The sequence below is a fragment of the Dipodomys spectabilis genome, unplaced genomic scaffold, assembly GCF_019054845.1.
Source record: "Dipodomys spectabilis isolate Male_0828 unplaced genomic scaffold, ASM1905484v1 ptg000174l, whole genome shotgun sequence".
NCBI classification, from domain to species: Eukaryota; Metazoa; Chordata; class Mammalia; order Rodentia; family Heteromyidae; genus Dipodomys; species Dipodomys spectabilis.
The window spans coordinates 1045525-1069501 of NW_024870851.1; the positions used below are offsets into that span (position 1 = coordinate 1045525).

At 37.4% G+C, this 23977-nt stretch overlaps 1 protein-coding gene across 3 annotated transcripts in view; it reads left to right on the forward strand.

The window, feature by feature from the left end:
• The first annotated feature begins 336 nt into the window (after nucleotides 1-336).
• Lnpk (lunapark, ER junction formation factor) overlaps nucleotides 337-23977 on the forward strand; it is a 69514-nt gene continuing 45873 nt past the window's right edge. For all 3 annotated transcript variants that reach the window (XM_042694191.1, XM_042694192.1, XM_042694193.1), the window contains exons 1-4: nucleotides 337-462; nucleotides 8269-8357; nucleotides 11827-11868; nucleotides 13183-13370. In XM_042694191.1, coding sequence (XP_042550125.1) covers nucleotides 8331-8357; nucleotides 11827-11868; nucleotides 13183-13370 — 257 coding nt within the window. In that variant the 5' untranslated portion in view covers nucleotides 337-462; nucleotides 8269-8330. The remainder of the gene's footprint in view (nucleotides 463-8268; nucleotides 8358-11826; nucleotides 11869-13182; nucleotides 13371-23977) is intronic.

The following is a 23977-nucleotide window of genomic DNA, read 5'->3' on the forward strand; positions in this document are numbered from 1 at the left end:
CCTCTAGCCACAGCGCGGGACCACCAAGATCCATGTCAGGGTCTTTCTAACGATGAGACTTGGAAGAAGTTTTAAAAGGAAACGAGGTCGAGGAAGAGTAAGAAAGACGGCCTTGGTAAGAGTCCTAATCATAGTGGTCCACCCCCGCGACCCGACGACGAGAAGAGTACCCAGGGCGCGGAGGACAACAGGGCCTAAGCTCCCCGGGAGAAACGCGGAGCTCCCCCGTCCCAACCGCCGGCCCGTCCCTGCCCCGTCACGTGACCAGGGAGCGGCGCGCGCCGGCTGCGGCGCTGGTTGGCTGGCGACAGGAGCGCGGGGTTTGATGGGAAGGAATTGGCCAGGCCTGGCCCTCTGTCAGTGGCCGCTGCTGTCTGCTTCTGAGGTGGAGCGAGCTGCGCGGCCTGCCGCCGAGGCTGGCAGGGGTTGACGACGCGGCCGGGCAGTGCCCGCTTCACGCAGGTAGAGCTCTCCGGGCGGAGGTCGGGAGGGCTCCGCGGTGGGGACGGCGCGCTGGGCTCTGCCAGCTTCCCGAGTGCCTTCTCCCTAGCTGAGTGGCCTAGGTGCCCTGCGGCGGCGCCTGTTAGACTCCCGCAGCGGTGGGCGCCGACCTGCGGTCCCCTGTCCCCACCTCGGCTCCCCAGCGCCGGGGCCGAGCCGGGGCCGGGGCCGGGGCCGGGGCCGGGGCCGGGGCCGGGGCGGGGGCCGGGGCCGGGGCCGGGGCCGGGGCCGGGGCCGGGGCCGGGCCGGGGCGGGGCCGGCCTGGTCCGGAGTCAGTCCTGACTCTTCAAAGCTCCCTTTTAAGAGGTTCCGGGTAGTGACTGATTTGAGCCTCGCCTGTTGGCCCACGGGTGTGGAGAAGAGCAAGAATTGGTCCTAAACTGGCCCATCTTGCGCTGCCCTCGCCCCCTCGCGTGCTCGAGGTGTGCTGTGGTGCCCCGAGTGTGAGAGGTCGGAAGGGGGGCCGAAAACTGTCAGTGTCACGCTGCTCAGCCCGCGAGTGGGCGTGGGTCCCTGCCCCGGGAAGCTGCTCTACGCCCATGGTCCTTATTTGTGCGGAGACCGTGGTCCGCGGGAGAGGCGGAGTGGAAAGGGTGGGGATGCGTTGGGGTCCTAGGCTGGCTAGGAAAAACAAATCTCAACTACCGTCTTTGCTTTAATTCTTTACTACTGGATGTGCGGGCCGGGCCGAGAGTGAGCTGGGATTGGTGACTCAGTTTTGCTAATTGTTCTCTCAACAGTACTAAGCAAGACCTCTGTGACTCACTGAGTTTTCCATGTTCCGCTCTTCCCTCTTGGCTTCTAGTTTGTGGGCCTTAGTCTACTATTTTGTCCTTTTTCTGTGACCTGGATCTCATTATCGACACAATTGACTGTTCAGCAGAGAGTATGATGGATGTAACACTCTAGTTTCAGGCGCATGTTTAGACTGGCAAGGAAGGCTATTCCCTAGTCCTCAGCAGTGCCCACGGTGTTTACTTAGGAGGGCCAGGTAATACAAGAATGGTGCGTTTAAACTTAGAATTTTGAATTTCCCTGTTCACTGTTTATAGTGATGCACTTCATGTATTTATATAACATGTATTAACTTCAAAGAGTGTAAGAAAAGTTAGATGGCTACCAAAAAGATGAAAGATTTCTATGTGAAATATAAAAAGTGTATATTAAATGTAGAACTAGTCGTTTTTGGGTAATATTTATTTCATTTGAAAACTGACTTTGATAGCAAGCACTTCATTATTACACATTAAGTATGCCTTTAGAAGTGTGCTGCTTTTATTTTGGGGCAATACATGTGGTTTGGGATATTTCTGAATGGGTCTTCTCAACTATGACTTTTAATACTAAGAATTTTACAAGTAATTGCTGTTAATCTTAAATTGTACAGTGTGATATTATTTTGAAGGAGCTGTTAAGGCTGATTTGTTTAAGTTTGGAACCTGACAAATTAAACATAAAACTAAGCTTCCCTTGTTATTTTCTCCAAACACCTACAGGGTTATTTTTTTATTTTTTAATTTTTTATACAGAGGGTTACAGTTACCTGAGCAAGGTAATGAGTACACTTCCTATTGAGCATTGTTACCCCCTCCATTGTTTTTCCCCTACCATCCCTTCCCCACCTACCTTGCCCGAGGTTCTTTTTTTTTTAAATTGTGATTGATTACATAATTTCCCAAATTTCCCAGTATTGTGGAATAATAATGCTCATTTAAAGTCACAAGTTCATTCTAACTTTCCTGGAGCAAATTGTCTATCACAGGGTTATTTTTAATCTAAGTATCTGCAGAATATTTTGCTATATTTTTTCATGCTAGCATAAATGAGAGCAATAAAGTATCAGAAAAAAACACAAAGTATAGTTTTAAAAATTTAAATTATGACGCAGATCTTTTACAAGCAGTTAAAGAAATACGCTTATTTAAGTACTACATGGGTTTTCTGGTGATAGCAACAACAATGTCTACAATTTATTAAGCATGTATTATCTGTTGCACACTGTGCCAAATGATAATTTCATTTAATCCAAGCAATCTGAATTTAATCCAAATTATCAATTACCACTTTTTATAGACTGAGGCTTAGAAAGTTTAATGTAGCCAAGATTATGTAGCAAGTATGTGGTTGAGCTATGTTTTGAATTCAGATCAACTTGTCTTACTTGCTTCAGTGTGGTTTTAGGTGGGCTAAAATTTTAAGAAAATACTTAAGCTTTTAATTTCATTTTTCCCTCCCTCCCTCTCTCTCTCTCTCTCCCTCCCTCCCTCCCTCCCTTCTTCCCTCCTTCACTTCCTCCCTCCTTCAGTCCCTCCCTTCCTTCCCTCCCTCCCTCCCTTCCTCCCTCCCTCCCTCCCTCCCTTCCTTCCTTCCTTCCTTCCATCCTTCCTTCCTTCCTTCCTTTTCCCCCTCCCTCTGCCACTGCCTCCTGCTGCTGCTTCTCCTCTCCTTCCTTCTTGCTTCTTCCTTCTTTCTTCTCCTTTCTTCGTTCTCCTTTTTCGTCTGTGCTGCTCCTGGTGCTTGAACTCATGGGCCTGAGTGCTGTCCCTCAACTATTTTGCTCAATACTAGTGCTCTACCACTTGAGCCACAGCTCCATTTCTGGCTTTTTTGGTGGTTAATTGGAGCTAAGAGTCTCAGAGACTTCCTGCCTGGGTTGGCCTCTAACTGTGATTCTCAGATTTCAGCCTCCTGAATAGCTAGGATTACAGGCATGAGCCACTAGTGCCCAACTATGCTTTTAATTTCTGATGCTCAGACCTGAGTGTGAATAGCATTTAATGGGTAGCATTCAAGTGGACATTATTGTTCATTATAAACACATTAGAATATACCTAGCTCTTAAGGTCATGTGAGTCCCATTGTAACAGCAGCGTGGAAAGAGACCTTACATGTTTGTGGAAGCCACTTGAGGATGAGCCACTTGCTCATTCAAAGGCAAACGAATTTTATGCTTCAGAAAGAAATGGTGGGGTTATTTGGTTTCTAGGTATTTTCAAGTGTTTGAAAGAAAACAGAGATTAGAAAATGGCAATATACAGCAATGAAACATTTAAACCTTTCAACATTTAAGAGGATTTTTAACTATCAGACTTTTGCAAATGAAGTTATGAACAGAAAGGTTATATAATTTGTAATTTCATAGTAAGTGATGGGCCACTAAAATTGGAATTACATGGTTAGATAGAAAGGGGAGCCAGTGGTTGAAAATAGAATTATGAAACTAAAGCTATAGAATCTATGTATTTAATTTTGTTGTGCTTTTATGTCTGTTTTGAATTACCTATCCATTGGATTATAGTAAATCAACTCCTTTCATACTAGAATTTGATAGAGAAGTCACTACAACAACAAAGTTCGGATATTTTTTTGATTGTGAATATGAAAGCATATAAATAGCATTTAATGACTGTCATTCTAATGTTTTATTTTTTTTGGGTCTGGTCGTGGGGCCTGAACTCTGGGCCTCGATGTTGTCCCTCAGCTCTTCAGCTCAAGGCTAGCGCTCTACCACTTGAGTCACAGCACCACTTCTGGCTTTTTTTCTTTTTGCTTATGTGGTGCTGAGGAATCAAACCCAGGGCCTCATGCATGCAAGGCAAGCGCTCTACCACTGAGCCACCTTCCCAGCCCTCATTCTAATGTTTTAGAGGACAAATTTAAAAGCAAAATACCCTGTTTCAGGGAACTTGGAAGTTTAACTATATTTTTTTTATTAATACCAAAACATTCTCCATGCAAATAATGTCAAAATTAATGTTAATCACAATAAATATATATTTCAGATATTCATTTAAAAAAGTGATACATGGTAAAATAAATGCTATGTTTCCAACTTCTAGTGCCAGTTCTTTTAGCTGGAGCTGCATGATTTTAGTGAATAATTTAGCATTTCTTTAATGCAGACTTAAGCATTTAAATTTAGTCTAATAAAGAATTTGGACTATAGGATGACATTGTATTAATGCTGACTCTTGTGTTTATAGCTCACTTTCCATTTTATCCTGTTTGCTATTTGAGTCAGAGATAAGTTTATATATTTATAAGTATTCCAACCTAAATTATGAAAAGCATCCTTAATTTCTGCCTTTAAGTTGGGAAATATGTCAGATTTTTTTTTTTTTTTAATCAAAACTAAGATGCTGCTGGGTCCTGGTGGCACATGCCTGTAATCCTAGCTACTCAGGAGGCTGAGATCTGATCACTGTTCAAAGCTAGTGTGGACAGAAAAGTTTATGAGACTCTTATCTCTAATTAACCAACAGAAAGCCAGAGTAGAGATATGGCTTAAATGGTAGAGCATCAGCTTTGAGTTTGAAAAAGCCAAGCAAAAGTAAAGGCCCTCTCATATCTAAAATACACTTAGAACTCAAAAAATTAACTCCCCCCCCCCAAAAAAAAAAACAAATCCTCAAAGAAACAACCGCCTCACTAATATATGGGCTAAAGACTTAAAGAGAGACTTCTCTGAAAAGGAAATAAGAATGGCCAATAGATACATGAAGAAATGCTCAACTTCTCTGGACATTAAAAAAATACAAGTCAAAACAACATTGAGATTCTACCTCACTCCAGTTAGAATGGCTATAATCAATAAATCTATTAACAACAGATGCTGGATGGGATGTGGCCAAAAGGGAACCCTACTGCACTGTTGGTGGTAGTGTAAACTTGTTCAACCATTTTATAAAGCAGTCTGGAAGTTCCTCAAAAGACTCCACATAGAGCTTCCCTAGGACTCAGCATTCCACTCAAATGATTAATGTACTCAAATGATTACAAACAAGGCCATATTAAAGCTACCAGCACAACTATGTTTATTGCAGCATTATTGACTATAGCTAAGATATGGAACCAACCCAGATGGCCCTCAGTAGATGAATGGATCAAGACAACATTGTGTGTGTGTGTGTGTGTGTGTGTGTGTGTGTGTGTGTGTGTGTGTGTGTATGAATTCTATGCTTCCATCCGAAAGAATGACACCACCCCATTTGTTAGGAAATAGAAAGACTTGGAAAAAAATATTAAGTGAAGTAAGCCAGACACCCAAAGAAATGCATAGTTTCCCTCATTTGCAATAATTAGTATAAGTCTAGGATAATTTTATGAGTAGAAAAACTCAAAAGCTATGCACTTATCACCATAATAAGTGAAATGAACCCCAAGATATGGACACAAGTCTTTGTTGTTGTTTTTAATGTACTCTGATTTTTTTTTTTGTTTCCTTTGTATGTTATTTCCCCTATGGTATATCCCCTGTTGTCACTGTACTTGATTTTGGTACTCTGCATCTTGTATATACATTTATCTAATTTAGGGAGGGAAGGGAATAACAAAATGCTGAAACAAAGACACAGGATGATCTATTGCACCAATGACACAAGACACTGTTGGAATCAAACTTTACAACTTTTGGGGTGGGACAGGCAAGGGAAAAATGGGGATGGTGGGGGAGGGAAGGGTTAGGGAGAGAATAACAAAGGAGGGGGTAATTGCTCATAAGAAATGTACTCATTACTCAGGTAACTGTAACCTCTATGTACAGCATCTTTACAATTAAAAAAAAATAGTTGAGGCTTTGAGTTTAGTCTCTGGTACTGGGAAGAAAACAAACAAAACCACTAAAAGGCTTTATCTGTTCCTGCTACTTAAATGTCATAGTTGGCATAGTTCTTAAGTTCCATTTGAGAATCATCATTGGTAATCTGGAGGCATAGTATCCAAATGATAAAATTCACATGAAACATTTGTCTTGGGGACCAGTTTACCAAATGATATAGTGATTAATTTTAAATATTAAAAATTTAAGCTTGCCAAGATAAGCTGGAAGTGGTGGCTCAAACCTATAATCTTAGTACTCAGGCGTCTAAGCCTCTAAGCCTGAGTACTCCTTGAGTTGAGACCATCCTGGGTTAAGCCCGAAGAAACAAACAGGTAAATTCACAGTCTCAGGGTGCGATAGCCAAAAACTTGACTTGGAAAAATATAAGTTCTCTTACACATGAAAATATGCAGGCTGTGTGTATGAAATATTCTACTAGATACTATGCATTAGATCACAAATAGTGGGATAATACAAACTTCGAGAATACCAAGTTAAATGGTTCATCTGAATCTCCAGACCTTTCTTGGTGGTTATTTTTAGCATCTTTAAGGATTTGAGATTTACTTAATATTGTGACTAGAAATTTATATTTTTGTTCTTTAGAGTTCCTGGATACCCTACAACTATTTTTTAGGAATTGAAATACTTAGTTAATGCTGGATTAATAACATTTACTTTGCAACTGATGCAACTGAAATGTGGCTTATGATGTTTGTTATATTGCTAGGTTTTGTGGCTCATGCCAGCTACTTGGGAGGCAGAGATTGTGTTTCAAGGCCAATCTGGAAAAAATGGTATCTCAAAGAACAAGCCTGGTATGGCAGTTCATGTCTGTAATAATCCCAGGTACCTGGGAGTCAGAGATGGGAGAATCATGGTCTGAAGCCAATCCTGGAAAAAGTGTGGGTTCTTGTCTGAAAAATAACAAAAGCAAAACAAGGAGGTATGGCTCAAGTGATAGAGCACTTTAATGTAACCAATGTAAGGCATTGAGTTCAAACTCTACTGTTACCAAAAACAAAAATAAAACATTATATTTATAAACTTCAGTGTGTTTCAGATTATATTCAGTAGATTATAAATATTTTATAACTAGGCTTTTTAATTTCAAAGAAACTCTTAAGCTAGATATTCCTTATACTAATTCCAATATATTAATAGTGTTGTAGTTCTTAATACTGATATTATTTAATGATTGTATTTATGGCTAAAAATATGAGAAATATGCCATCAATAAGTGTGTGTGTATAACTGAAACAGTTTCACAAAATGGTAAGTATATACCTGTAACTTGGCAAAAATAGATTAGTTTGAAAGTATACTTTTGTCATTTGAAGTACAGAAGATCAACATTTATGTAGTATTGACTGATAAAATGACCTAGCATACAACATTGCTTAATCTATATAAAACATTTGAGAAACATGGATAAACAAAAGAATGATACACAATTAGCTAGTTGACGTGGAGATCAACTAGCTTGAGAAACTTAGACAATGTTAACTTAGAAATGTTAATTTGGAGTGTTGAGCATAGTAGTGTTTGATAGGGATTAGGCGCCTGAAGGTAGAAAGGCTCAAGGCCAAATATCTTCCATACTATTGGGTAGATCACTAAATATCTTTTTATTAAGCTTCTTTATCTATAAACTAGTAATACTAAATCTATTCTGTGAGAAAGTGTTGATATTAACTCTTAATTTACAAAAATAAAGACTCAAAGTTATTAAATAATATGTTCATTAAATAATGTGGTCTTTTTTTTCCTACTTACAATCCAGTTGGCTGTCTAAGGATCCTTATAAGATGATGTTATTCTGAGCATTATGGAACTCTCCTCATTCCAGATAACTAGGTTAGAGAGGAGATGGTAGAATGACAGAAATTGTTTGAAGTATGTATAGTGAAAGTAGCATAGTAAAAGTTATGTTGCAAGGACACATAGGAAAATAGAAGCCTATATTCTTTGTCATTTAATGTCCTTTTCAATTTTATTTTAAATATAAAGAGAGGATTGTAAAAAGGTGGACTCCATCCCAATGATTATCTTAATTCAAATGCCATGTAAGTGGAGTCCAATGAAATTAATATTTTAAAGTATTTTAAGGAAGATTACAATGTAGAAATTTTACTGGGAGATTAATTTTTTCAATACTTTATTTCTAGCTGTGACTTTCTTTGAACAACTGATGATTTATATCCTTGTGCCAAGTTTCTACAAATAAAAGATGGGAGGATTATTTTCTCGATGGAGGGTAAGGAATACTCTTATATCATTGGATTTCTTAAGCTTAACATAAACATGTTACATAAAGCTTTTTGTAAAAGTCTCCTTTGTAGTATAGCCTTTTTTGTTGTTATTGTAGTTTGATATCTATTAATTTCTCTTTAATTTTTTCATTTTTCTATCAAAACTACTTTTTACTTTGGATATTATTGTAGTACTACTTAAAGTAGTGTGTGTGTGTGTGTGTGTGTGTGTGTGTGTGTGTGTGTGTATGCATGACATTACTAGGATTTGAAATCAGACTAGATGTGTTGTCCCTTACCTTTTTTGCTATTTATTTATTTATTTATTTTTGTTGGTTATGGCTCTTGAACTCTGGGCCTGGGTGCTGTCCCTCAGCTCTTCAGCTCAAGGCTAGTGTTCTACCACTTGAGCCACCGCACCACTTCCAGCTTTTTCTGTTTATGTGGTGCTGAGGAATTGAGGTGCTGGAGCCTCATGCTTGCGAGGCAAGAACTCTACCACTGAGCCACCTTCCCAGCCCCTGCCTTCATCCTTTTGATGGTTAATTGGAAATAAGGAGTCATTTTTGCCTGGGCTGGCCTCAAACTGAAATCCTCAGATCTTAAGTCTCCTGAATAGTTAGGGTTATTGCAATGAGCCACTGATGCTCCAATATCTTTTTTATAGAATTATTTTACTTTGAGTTATATATTTTTATTTCTATATTTATATGTGTGTAAATGATTATTTTAATTTTTTTGTCATACTACCAAAATTTCAAACTTTTTTCAAAGGTGATTGAAATTAAGTGTTCTATGCACTACTTATAGCTTGAACTCATGGCCTCATGTTGTTGCTTCGTTTTTTGCTGATTAACTGGAGATGGAAACTGTAGGGCTCCATCTGCATTTTCTGTCCCATTGGCTTGGAATGGAGATCCTCTTATCTCAGCCTCTTGAGAAACTAGTATGAGCCTACTGGGAACTGGCCATACTTATGTTTTTAACAGATTATATCTTTTTCTTAAAGAGAATCACAGATATTTACTGAATTCATACCAAATATGCTTTTAGGAATTATATATTAAGCAAAATTAGAAATTAGGGTAATTATATTAGAAAAGCCCAGAACTAGAGAATGCAAATTATATTGATTTATACTCTTCTGTAAAATAAGAAGAAATACCTACTTATCTCTTAACTCCTTATTACCATAATAATAGAATCTAGCATTACTTGGTACATAATTTAGTTTTTGCTGTTAATCAAATAATCCATATTTTAGATTGGTATTGTATTAATTTCCTTTATTTTTTTGTCAACAGATAACATTGATGTATTTATGGTATATAATATGAGGTTTTGAAGTGGAATGGTTAAACCTAGATAATTTCATATTTGTTACATCACTTAGTTGTCATTTTTATGGTGAGAACACTTAACGTACACTCTCTTAGCATTTGTCAAAAATACAGTATTTCGCCAGGTGCTGGTGGCTTATACCTGTAATCCTAGGGACTCAGGAGGCTGAGGTCTAAGGGTTGTGGTTTGAAGCCAGCCTGGGTAGGAAAGTCTGTGAGACTCTTATCTCCAATTAACCACCAGAAAACTTGTAAGTAGAGCTGTGGCTCAGAGTGGTAGTGTTAGCCTTGAGTGGAGAAAGCTCAAGGACAGTGCCCAGGCCCTGAGTTCAAGCCCCATGACTAACAATAACAACAACAACAAAAAAAATAGTGCATCATTAGTTATAGTTACTATGTTGTATAAGAACTGTATATATAATGATCTGTTGAACTTCTCCTATCGTCTGTATTTTTTGATTCTCCAACTCAACAACTGCCATACTCAATTTTGCTAGATTCTGGTAGCCACCATTTTTTTTTCCTTTTGTGGTGGTATGGGGACTTGAACTCAAGATCTAGCTGCTATCTCTTAGCATTTTTTCTGAAGGTTGGCTCTCTACCACTGCAGTCACAGCAACACCTTTAGCTTTCTTTGTAGTTAATTGCAGGTGAGTCTCAGGATCTTTGCTGTCTCAGCTGGTATGCATCAATAGCATTACAAGTGTGAGGTACCACCCCTTGGCTACCATTTTACTTTCTACTTGTTTGAGATCAGTTGTCTTGATGCCAGACATGAATAAGATGATCCCCAATTTTTTTTTTTCTTTTTTGTCGGTTGGGGCTTGAACTCTGTGCCTGGGTACTATCCTCAGCTCTTAAGCTCAAGGTGAGTGCTCTACCACTTTAGCCACAGACCTCTTCTGGTTTTCTGAGTGGTTTATTGGAGATAAGAGTCTCACAGACTTTCCTGCCCAGGCTGGCTTTGAACCATGATCCTCAGATCTCAGCCTTGCTAGGATTACAGGCATGAGCTACCAGTGCCTGGCTTGTTAACAACTCTTAAAGGAGCTATAATGAGTTGATATTTTTTACAGTCTTAGATTTTTAGTTTTTCCTTTTGCTATCATTTTTGGGGTTCAAATTCAGAGCCATGTGCTTGCTATGCAAGGGCTCTATGCTTTCTAGCCATTTTTGCTTTAGTTACTCTTCAAATAGGGTCTTACTTTGGCTGGCCTGAGATTGGAACCTTCCTATCTATCTACCTATGTCTCTTATGTACATGGGATTACATGCGTGAGCCACCATGTCTAGCCTTATTTGTATTGTTGAGTATATAATTGGTCAATATTTTTTCACTTGTTATGAGCTGTTTTGGCTAATGTTTATTATAGGTGGTATAAAATTACCTTTTGCAAATGAGCTATGCCATAATGTTCTTAAATGTACCTTAAAAATCTGATATTCATAAAAAATAACATATTTTAGGAATCTAGAATAAAGATAGTCTGTTGATTTTTGTCTCCAAGGCAATACTGACTCAGACCATACTTAGTCCATGAATATTTTATATGCGAATTCTTTTAAAATATTCATCTCAAAATTTTTCTCGGAGCAAAATTAGTTTCTGTCTATAAAGTATGTTTTCTTGAGATTGAGAATGGTAAAAGTTAACCTGGTCGTTGAGGACTCATACCTGTTATCCTAGCTCCTTAAGAGGCTGAGACCTGAAGGATTGAGGTTTGAACCCAGCCTGGGCAGAAAAGTCTGCAAGACTCCATCTCTAATTAAATAACAAAATGTTGATTGAAGGCCTGGCTCAAGTGGTAGAGTGCCCTTTATAAGCATGCAAGTTCAGGGAGAGTGAGATATCCTAAGTTCAAGCACTGGCACAAAGAAAACAAAAACAAAGAATGGCAAAAGAGTAATAAAATCCTAAGAATAAAGTCAAGTAGAAAAAAGCTTATGTTTTAAGTCTATGTCATTCCATTTGTAATTAAATTGTAATTAAATCTGCAGTTAAAAATAGAAATATATAGTTTGACAACATTTGATAAAAATGTATTTTGAATTGAAATTTTTTATGATTATATAAATTAAAATATTTCTAAGTTTGCAGCAACAAGTTTAAATCTTATTTCTATTTCTATAACAGGCAAAACCTTCAACTGTAGAAGTTCTAGAAAGTATAGATAAGGTATGTTTTTGGCTCAGATATTTTAATTCATTTTGTGTTAATATTTTAGTAATCATTATTTTAATGAACAGATGTAATATGGGAATTTAGAGTTGATATAGAAATATACCTGAGAACTTTATTGTTACCTGATCTTAACAAAAATCCAGTCTATCAGTGGTTTAAGAAGTCTATCAAATAATAGACCCTCAGAACGAAAACAGACCTACAGTGTGTAAGGTTTGCAGGAAAAGAAACCCACCACATGGGTTAGGCAGAAAAGAATTTATTGAGGGAAGAGCAACTGCCAGCCCACAGAAGATGGAAGCATGCAGAGACAGAGGGAAGGAAAATGAGAAAAAGAGAGAAAGAAGAGGGGATTCCTGTTGAGCCCGATTATTTAGGGAAAGGCAAGAGGTGGGACCACAGAGGATGTGGAAGTGATCTCAGAGCTTGGGGCCCTATGCAGATTCACAGGTGATTACTAGTTTCAGGCAGGTGAAGAAGAAGGGGGAAGGGGCTGTTCTCCCAGGCAGACCTAACACAGTGTGGCATAAGTCAGTGTAACTGATAGCATACAGAAGGTTATAGGCTATTGTGTAACAATTTTTATCAGTCTGTAGAACATTTATAGCTTTTTGTATTTCCTATTATTATAAAAAGTGTTCCCTTTTATTTTCCTGAGAATATTGGATGTGGTTAAGAGACTGAAAGAGATGCAGTACAGGTTGCTTATTTTTTGTGTGTTGATCCTGGGACTTGAACTTATGTCTGGGTGTTTTCTTTGAGCTTTTTATTATTTATTTATTTTGCTAGTGCTCTATCACTTTAGCCACAGCTCCACTTCTGGCATTTTTGGTGCTTAATTGGAGATTAGCATTTGCAGGACTTCCTTGCTTGGACTGGCTTTGAACTGCAATCTTCAGATCTTAGCCTCTTGAATAGCTAGGATTACAGGTGTGAGCCACTGGCATCCAATAATTAATTTTTTAATTGCCAGAGTTTTGAAAGGCCATATATATGAAACATTACTTGATTGACTCAATAAATATTTCCTGATGTCAATTTCATTTTGCTAATCTTTGCCAATTTGATGGCAAATAGTAATTTTTGTTTTAAAAAGTGTTTTGTTAGAGTAGGCATTATAAAATTTTGGCTTCAGTTTTAGCTTCCTTTTCATTTTATATTCTGTTTTAAAATATTAGTATATTACATTTTATTGACTTTTAAATAATTCTACAATTGCTTTTCCATCATGCAAAAAAACATTTTTTAACTTTTTAAATTTTACCGAAATTTGAGATTTATAATGTGGGATAATTTTCTCTTTAACAGGAAATTCAAGCATTGGAAGAATTTAGGGAAAAAAATCAGAGATTACAAAAATTATGGGTTGGAAGATTAATTCTCTACTCTTCAGTTCTATATCTGTTTACATGCTTAATTGTGTACTTGTGGTATCTACCTGATGAATTTACAGCAAGACTTGCCATGACACTTCCATTTTTTGCTTTTCCATTGATGTAAGTAAATTATTCTTCTTACTGATGTTTTCCTTTTCTGACCAGATAGGTTTAATATATTCAGTCTTTTTTTATTATGAAATAGTAATATCTAAGATTGAAGAAATATGATTTACTTTTGCAGCTTGAAGAAAGCATTTTTTAAAGTTAGAGAAATTCTTTTTTTTAATTAAGTTTTTTTATTGTGAAAATACTCTACAGAGGGGGAGAAATTCTTTTATAGCTTTATTTGGATTCCAATATATCTAAAAGTGTCACCTAGTGTTAATAATGATAGTTTTATATGGCAATGTTTTGTTAGTCTCTAGTAGGTGTCCATGATATCCTAAAGGTTTTGTCTTGGAGTAGGGAGAAGTAATAAGTGGGGGAGAGTTTGTAAAACCAAAATATGCAAATGGATCTGAATATGTATTCATCGCAACTTTCTTGTTTTCCCTTTTTTAGTCACTGCAATAGGCAGTTGATCCTTAAGTATTTTGTAATTTAGCACTTTATAGGAGGCATCTCATGACTTGAGAATTTTGGGAGACAATTGAACAAAAGCTTATTCATTTGGCATTTATGGTTATCAATTTTGTACATATTGCATTATAGTGGGTATAGTACACAAAAACACAAAATCACTGTCTAGAGATCTTAGACTACCTACATTAAGCAATAAATATGATGACTGTCCTGTCATTGGAAGAACAGAATGCTATGGGAGCATTTAACAGGGACCATTACCCAGTCTGGGGTGAGGCAAGGGGTCAAAGAAGAGCCTTGATGTTAGTTTTTCATTGCTGCTAAAACTTACGCAGCTTAAAACAACATACATTATATTAGAATTCTGAAGGCTGGAAGTATAGGCAGCTTGACTAGTTCGCTGCTTAAATCAAGAATCAGCTGGCCCATGTTCTGGAATCTGGGGAATCTGCCTCACCCTTAGGGTTGTTGGCTAACTTCTGCAACTCTCTGACTTACTTTGCCCTTGACTAGTAGAAATTTCTGCTTTGTAAGAGTTTATGTGGTTATATTATAGCTTCCAAACCAATCGAGGAGAATCTTATCTTAGAATCAATAATAACTAATTAGATCTAATAACTAATTAGATCTTCAACTTTCCTTCCAGTATCTAGATAACTGTTAAGCCAGGAATCCCTTTGAGACTAGAGGAAATATATCTTTAAAATTCTATTTTTTATAGATACCTGAAAAAGTGTTTGTAGAATAAGTGTCTACAGAAAAGTTCATCTATAGTTGTGTGACATGACAGGGTATTTTAGGCCAAAGAAACAGCATACTCAGAGGCCCTAAGATAGGCTAGAACATGGTAGATTTAAAAAGTTAAGAGTCCTAGTAACTAGGCTAATGATGTATTATGTGGATGTTGGTCCATGGTAAAGATTTTAGACTTTATTCTAAAATTATGGGAAGCCATTGGGGCCACTAAGGGAACAGAATGAGAATAAATTAGAGGCGGGGCGGGGGCCGGGGGAATAAGATTGGATATAGAGCAGGAAGTTAGGTTAGTATAGTTGATGAGAAAAATGATTAACTGTGATATGGAATGCTGGGGTTTAAGAGGAACAAGTGAAATGAATGAAGTGGACAGAATGAAGAGATTTAGGAGATAGAATTGATGTAATATGAAGAGGCTTTTGGTGATTGGTTAAATAGGGTGAGGAGGAGGAATCACATTAAGGATCAAGCTCAAGTTTATGGCTTAGAATATTCAGACATTCATTTAAATAGAGAAGGAACAACATGAGCAGGTTTAGTGACCCACTGAGAGTAAAATACTCACGCATTTTCCAGATTTATCAGTCAAATGAATGGTTAAATAGAAGTATGAAGCTTAGGATAAAAATTTGAATGGGGGGGCGGGGAAGGATGGGAAGGGATGGGAAGGGGAAACAAAGGAGGAGGCTACAATGCTTGATAAGAAATGTACTCATTATCTTGCCCATGTAATGGTCAATGGCAGTCAAAAAGCATAAAATAAAATACAAAAATAAGAAAGTAGATATGCTGCTAAGTAGAATGAAGACTTAACCACAAGATATTTTCTTTTTTATGTAATGTACTATTATTGACCAAACTCATCCTAGACTTTGGTCTTTGTACAGTATTTTCACAATAAAAAAAATTTGAATGAGACAGATTTAAGCTTTTGTAGCTTATAAATATTAAGAATGAAGCCCTAATCTTTTAAATGATTATGATTAGGCACCTGCAATTGGTGCCTAAATATTGGCCTAGATACTGATGATGGGGAAAGTATTCATATGAGTTTTTTTTCAAGGTGTACATTTTTATTGAAGTGATCTCAAGTTGGTGCACAGGGGAGTTCCAGCCACTGTCACACCTCAATCCATTTCCAGGGAGATTTAAAGCCTTTCTTCATATATGTCATGTTGAGGGAGGAATAAAAAGGGCGAGGGTCACCATGACTGCCCATTCAAAAGAAAACAAAAAAATAGTATTAAGGGGATTTAAAAAGTTTCATATTACATCATGTACATGAAAGCAGTGTTGTCTCTTCCCTGTACACACTTGGTTAGGGCAAGCTGGTAGGCCACTCTGCTTCCTAAGAGGGAGAAGGCTGAAGTGGCTTTTGAGAGGGTGAGGGATTTTCTGTAACAATGTATCTTGAATGTAACAATATTTTGAATGACTTAAGAGAACAATGTACAATAAATTTTGTCATGGAATTTGGGATTAGAAACACGAAGAAGTAGATACAAGAAAACAGTTTTAGTTTTTTTTTTTCAATAGATGATGTCCTAAAATAGGCTACTTTAGGTTCGTCCTAGAAGACCTCTTTTTTTTTTTGGGTCTGGTCGTGGGGCCTGAACTCTGGGCCTGGGCACTGTCCCTCAGCTCTTCAGCTCCAGGCTAGCGCTCTACCACTTGAGCCACAGCGCCACTTCCGGCTTTTTTTTCTTTTTGCTTATGTGGTGCTGAGGAATCGAACCCAGGGCCTCATGCATGCAGGGCAAGCGCTCTACCACTGAGCCACCTTCCCAGCCCAAGACCTCTTTTGAGAAAGTTATGAATTGAGAAATAAAGATTAAGGAAGAACCAGTGTGGCAAAAGTTGGAATTGATGAAAATTATATATACAGTATTTAATGGCATTTATATAAACAGAGATGAGATATTATATGAAAGAATCCTCATAATAATAATGGCAATCCTCTCTAGTTGATTGTTTTTTTAAATTAGGTATTTCATTCCATATGTTTTTGGCAGCATTTGAAATTTTTGTTTCTGTTCATTCTTCATATCCTTTGTATCAGGAGTTGAGGGAAGATCTTTCAAGAATAGAGCAGAAAATACTATGAACCTGATGAGAATATGATTTACTTGAGGGGAAAAAGAAAAATTTTGTCTCCTTAAATGTATAATTCCTCGAGCTTTTTGACCTTACTGTGTCCTTCTATTTTTTTGTCACCTGCATCTAGTATTTCTTGACTTGTTAAGCTGTAGCAGTTTCTCAATTTGCCTTATTTACATTTTTGACTTTGTTCTCAGCTATTGCAACTTTCATTTCAGTAAGCTATATATTTTTGAAGTCGTAGACCAGTTATCCAACAAATAATAGACTTGTCCTGGTCAATGGCAGTCCAAAAGCATAAAATAAAATACAAAAATAAGAAAGTAGATATGCTGGTAAGTAGAATGAAGACTTAACCACAAGATATTTTCTTTTTTATGTAATGTACTATTATTGACCAAGCTCATCCTAGACTTGGTCTTTGGAAAATAAGTACATGACTAGGATTAAAATGTTAGAGACAGAGAGAGTGATAAAATGCCTCGCTTTATTCTTCACAGTTTATATTAATTTTACAGCTTAGAAATCTGGCTGATATTTCTAAAATGTGACAGCTGTCTATATATTCCCATTTCCTAAATGCATTTACTAGAGAGGTCATGGATCAGGACTGAGCATTTATTTATTTATTTATTTTTTTGGGTCTGGTTGTGGGGCCTGAACACTGGGTCTGGGCGCTATCCCTCAGCTCTTCAGCTCAAGGCTAGCACTCTACCACTTGAGCCACAGTGCCACTTCCGGCTTTTTTCTTTTTGCTTATGTGGTGCTGAGGAATCGAACCCAGGGCCTTAGGCATGCAAGGCAAGCGCTCTACCACTGAACCACCTTCCCAGCTCATGGACTAAGCATTTATTATATTCCAAAAAGGACTATTCCAAAATATTCCTTTGTTGTAAATTATTACTGCTCCACAGAAGATGCTTTGAGATTTTATCTTTTCTTTGCCATGTAATATGAAATACTTTGGTGGCATTCCAAATTATTTTTCTAGAACCTGAATGTTCACTAGTATATTTATCTAACCTTTCAACTCTTACTGAAACGTAAATGAAACTTAAATTGTAGTCCAAAAGCTAATTATATTTCATAAGCATTCTTAAGACTGTTTCATAGGGAAAGTCTAAGGTACACTTAACAATTTTGTATTTCTGCATCATACTGACATTACTTTGGGAGTTGGTTCAATTTTTTCTTTTTAAAAATTTGTTTTGAGATAAGGTCTCTCTCGTTCTCCAGGCTGGCCTTGAACTCATGAGCCTTAGGCCTCCGCCTCCCAAAGGTGTGCTTCACCAGGAACTAAGTTGGTTTATTTGTTTTTTTGTTAGTTTGTTTTGTTTTACTTGAACAATTATTTAGTTTTATCTCTATCATTAACTTTTTTTTTTCCCCCCAATGGTGCTAGGGGTTGGACTCAGGGCTTTATACATACTAGGCAAGTACTTTACCATCCCATTCTAAGATTAACTTTATAAGCAGATTTTTAGACTTCACTAATTTTTTTTTTTGGTTGGTCGTGGGGCCTGAACTCTGGGCCTGGGCGCTGTCCCTGCACTGAGTCTCACGGACTTTCCTGCCTGGCCTGGCTTTGAACCATGATCCTCAGAGCTATGCCTCCTGAGTAGCTAGGATTACAGGTGTGAGTCACGGGTGCCTGGCAAGACTTCACTCATTTTTGAGTAATTATAATTTTGTAGACATTTCATTTTTTGTAGTTTCTGAAATCAATTACAAAATGTTTATCATCCTAAAGTCAACCATATATTTTTTTCTTTTGATTCCTTTTTGTTTTCCGCTTAAAGTGGGAAAGAAATTTAAACCTTTAAGGATATGACTTTGATCATCGACTAGTATGTACTAGATATTTCCTCAGACCAGCTGGAAGGTTGGAAAACATTTTGAGGGAACTTCTGAGTGGGCCATGTGGGTGTCATTGTATCTGCATCATTATATTTGTGAGATCCATCCACATTGTACAGTATATTAATAGTATCTTCCTTTTTATTGCTGAATAGTATTCTGTGATATTAATGTATCACACTTTGTTTAGCCACTTACCTGCTGAAAGATACTGTATTGCTTCTGGTTTCTTGTTATTTTAGATGGTGCTAGTATGTAGTTTTTTGCATGAAAATGGTTTCATTTCTCTGACATATTACAAGTACAGATGCTGAGACATAAAGTCTGTGCATGTTTAATTTTTTTTTTTTTTTTGGTCTGGTCGTGGGGCCTGAACTCTGGGCCTGGGCGCTGTCCCTCAGCTCTTCAACTCAAGGCTACCGCTCTAGCACTTGAGCCACAGTGCCACTTCTGGCTTTTTTTTCTTTTTGCTTATTTGGTGCTGAGGAATTGAACCCAAGGCCTCAGGCATGCAAGGCAAGCACTCTACCACTGAGCCACCTTCCCAGCCCCTATGTTTAATTTTTTAAGACATTGATAAACTTTTTCAGAGTAAGTATACCATTTTACATTTTTCCTAAGGTGTAAATGAGTGAACTAGTTTCTTTCAGCCCTGCAACAATTTAGTATTATCACTATTTTCTATTTTGATTGTGTGTGTTTTTCTATGTGTGCTAGTACTGGGACTTAAACTCTGGACCTTGAGCTCTTGCTTGTTTTTTTTCCTAGTTAGTACTCTACCACTTGAACCACACCTCTAGTTCTGTGTTTATGGTGGCTAATTGGAGTGTCCAAGTTTTATTTGCCTGGGCTGGATTCAAACAGATCCTCATATCTCAATATCTCAGCTTTCTAAGTAGCTAGGATCATAGGCATGATTTGTCTGGTTCCTGTTAACTATTCTGTGTGTAGTTATGGTGTGTGTGTGTGTGTGTGTGTGTGTGTGTGTGTGTGTGTGTGTGTGTGTGTGTGTGTGTGTGTGTGTGTGTGTGTGTGTGTGTGTGTGTGTGTGTGTGTGTGTGTGTGTGTGTGTGTGTGTGTGTGTGTGTGTGTGTGTGTGTGTGTGTGTGGTTCCTGGGGCTTGACCTCAAAGCTTAGGCACTGTTTGTCCTTGAGCTTTTTCACTTGAAGTTAGTGCTGTACCATTTGAACCACTATCCTCAGGTCTCAGCCTCCCAAGTAGCTAGGCTTATAGGCATGAGCAACAGCATTGGGCTCTTGTGGCCTTTTGATAATTAATTGGAGATAGATTCTCATGGGATTTCCTGCCCTGGTTGGCTTTGAAGTATAATTCTCAGACCTCAGTCTCCTGAGTAGTTAGGACCATAGGCATGAGCCACCAGTGCCCAGCCTTATTGTGGTTTTAATTTATATTTTCTTGATAGCTAATGATGTTTCTTATGTTTAATTATTTTTTTTTTTTAGATTCTTAACTGAAGTATTTATTTTTTTTTATTTTTTAAATTTAATTTAATTTTATTTGTGAACATACTGTACAGAGGAGTTACAGTTACATGGGCAGGATAATGCGTACATTTCTTACCAAACATTGCAGCCTCCTCCTTTGTTTATCCTTCACATCCCTTCCCAGCCTTCCCCCTCCCCCCCTAATCCCAATCCTTCCCCCCCCCCCCCCCCCCCCCCCCCCCCCCCCCCGCACCAACGTTGTAAAGCTCGTTTTGGACATGACAACTTGTACTTCTTATTGTTGCAACAGGTCCACCTGTATCCTTAAACAACTGGTTTTTTCCCCATCTCCTCCACAAGTTATACTGACATCAAATATAGTGAAAGCAGGGGTTATACTGTGGAGGAGGGACATACAAAGCAACAAAGAGATAATCTTATAAATGTGTTAGAAACACATGCATGAAAGAAAAAAAACATTAAAATACACATCTAAGGGTTCATTTTCCTGACATCACATTATCTGACCTTTTCCGCTTGACTCATACATATACTAGATATTACAAATAAGGGAAACCATGGGACCTACGTTTCTTTGGGCCTGGCTTACTTCACTTAACATTTCCTAACAAATGGGGCAATGTCATTCTTTCTGATGGAGGCATAGAATTCCATTGTGTATATATACCACATTTTCTTGATCCATTCATCTACTGAGGGGCATCTGGGTTGGTTCCATATCTTAGCTATGGTAAATAATGCTGCAATAAACATAGTTGTGCTGGTAGCTTTAGTGTGGTCTTGTTTGTAAACATTAGGGTAAATGCCCAAAAGTGGGATTGCTGGGTCATAGGGGAGCTCTATGTGAAGTCTTTTGAGGAACCTCCATACTGCTTTCCAAAGTGGTTGAACAAGTTTACATTCCCACCAACAATGAAGTAAGGTTGTTTAATTATTTTGTATATATCTTGTCTGTTGAATTTTCTAATTAGATTCTTAAGGTTTTTTGCCTTGTTTGTTTTTTGGTAGTACTGAGGATTTAAATTCATCACATTAGGTAGGCATTCTACCACTTGAAATATCTGTGATTTCTTCTGTCTCATCTTTCTCTGTACTCTTTCTAAATCTTCTCTCTCAGATTTCTAGCTAATTCAGTGAGTTTACCATTGAGAAGTAATATTTCAGTTACCTGTTGTTAGACACAGATAATATTGAATGGGAATATTGAATGGAAAATTCCAGAAATAAACAATTTGTAACTTTAAAACTACATGTTGATTTGAGTACTGTAATATAACCATCCTGCCTAGGATGTGAATTATCCCTTTGTCCAAGAGCATTGTACACTTGCTAACTAACCCTTAGTAGTCCTTCTGATTATCAGATCCATTGTGGAGGCATCATAGTCTTTGTATTTAAGTAACTCTTGTTTGCTTAAATAATGGCCCCAAAGTGAAGATTAGTGATACATTAAGGCATAAACCATGGAAGGAAGATTAACACTGGTAATATGTAGCAATGCTGTAGAGCATTGCTACAAAATTACAGTATATAAAGAAAAAATACAGTATATAAAGAAAATACAGTATATAAAGAACAAAATACAGTATATAAAGAAAAATTACAGTATATAAACAGTTCAGTACATCTGTGATTTCAAGGATCCATTGCAAGAGTGGGGCTGGTGTATCTTTTGGAACATATAAATTAAGGGGGACAACTTAATGTAATTTTTCATTAATATATGATCTCGAGGAAGATAAACACTGTTTAACTTTTTATTTCCTTTCCCTTGACTAGGGTTATCCTTACTGCTTAAGTAGTTGTCCAAATACCATGTAGGAATCTTATTTGTTGTTTTCATAGTATCAAAATGAAGCACCAGACTTAAAAAAATGGTCTCAGTACCACATAAGCAGAAAAAAAGCCAGAAGTGGTGCTGTGGCCAGCTATTGCCATGCAACAAATTTGTCTAGAATTTAACATAAAACAACAAATATTTGTTATGTCTTTACTGTTCTTGCTCACAGGCAGGAGACTTCACGAGTGCTTAGCTGAGTGGCTTAGAGCTATTGTTATTATATAAATTGTAGATAAGTGGTTGGCTTTAAGATAATCATCCAAAGGCCTAACTAAATCTACACACTCATAGAACTGCAGAACCTTTACTAGCCCTGCTGTTATCAAATTCCAATTTACTGTTAGATACTTCATTTCTTTTATTAGACTATGTCTTTTAAGTCTATGTTGGACTTATGTTTCTTAGTTGGTTTGCCACCTCTAAAATGGGTTCTGAATCCAAATAAAAAGATGAACTCTGATTTAGTATTGTATAATTATATATATATATAATTTATATGTATATTTTTTCTAAGCTCCTATCTGTATACAGTTGTTAACAAGTTTCAGGTGTTTTTTTTTTTGCTGAGTGTTTATACTAGCTCTTTGTTACTTACCACACAAACCTTGCCATAGACTTCTCTGATTTGTTCTCATTATCCCAACTAGCTTCTTTCAGAGTGAGTAACCCAAGAAAGAGAAAGACACTTATATATTTAAAAAAAGAAAAAAGAAAAAAACAAAGAGAAAGACAGTGAATAAAAGAGGAGGCTGTAAATGGAAGCTGCAGTCTTTATAACTTTACTTTGAAGTGCCATTCTATCACTTCTGCCTGTATTATTGGTCATATAGACTAATATTGGTGGGAGAAGAAAACTTAAAGGTCTGTATGAGGAGATAAGCATTGCTGGCTGACTGCCTTGCAGATTGACTCCCCAAAATACCAATGTTAGTTTCCAATGAAGAATTAATTTTCAGGCTTATCTTCTGAATTTATGTCCAGATACAATGTGTTTTTATTTAAAATCATGAGCAATGTTTGTGTATTTTTGCCATTTTTTTATGGGGGAAAATATATTGTTATATTTACATTGAACTTAAGAGATGACTTTGATAAGCTTTTAGTTAGGATTATTCTTTGTTTTCTTGAATTCTTTCAATATCATTTGCTGTCTTACTAATAAAAAACAAAGAATTATTCTCATAAAAATATATATATATATATTTTTTGTGCTTGAACTCAGGGCTTGGGTGTTCTTGAGCTGCTTTTGCTCAAGGCTAGCACTCTACCACTTGAGCCACAGCACCACTTCTGGCTTTTTTTCTGTTTATGTGGTGCTGAGGAATTGACCCCAGGGCCTCATGCATGTGAGGCAAGCTTTCTACTGCTGAGCCGCCATCTCATCTCCCATAAAATATTTAAAAAAAATCTTTAAAAAATATCTAAAAATATTATTATTATTATTATTATTATTTTGGGTCTGGTCGTGGGGCCTGAACTCTGCGCCTGGGTGCTGTCCCTCAGCTCTTCAGCTCAAGGCTAGCGCTCTACCACTTGAGCCACAGCGCCACTTCTGGCTTTTTTCTTTTTGCTTATGTGGTGCTGAGGAATTGAACCCAGGGCCTCAGGCATGTAAGGCAAGCACTCTACCACTGAGCCACCTTCCCAGCCCCTATTTTAATTATTATTAAGTTGTTGAACAAAGGAATTCTATTAAACAAATTCATAAAATATTTAAAAGGAGGTATTTAAGTAAATTTTCTTATCCATAATTATTTGAAGGTGAGATTTAAAAAAAATTATTTCCCAAGATCAGTTATCTGGTAAGTAGGTAAGACTCAATGGTAAATATGTAAGGAAACATTATATTGTATAATGTGGTTACATTTCTAATGTGCTTGTCCATTGACACATGAGAATATATAAGAAAACTTTTGGAGTTGATATACAGTAAGGGGATTCCATAATATTGTTTTTAATCCTCTTGTACAATGGAAGCATTGATTTTGGTAGAGAATTGTACTCATCTACACAAGGGCAGTTTTGCAGTTGAAAATACCCTCAGCAAGTTAATGGATTTTTTTTTTTTTTTGGTCCGGTTATGGGGCCTGAACTCTGGGCCTGGGTGCTGTCCCTCAGCTCTTCA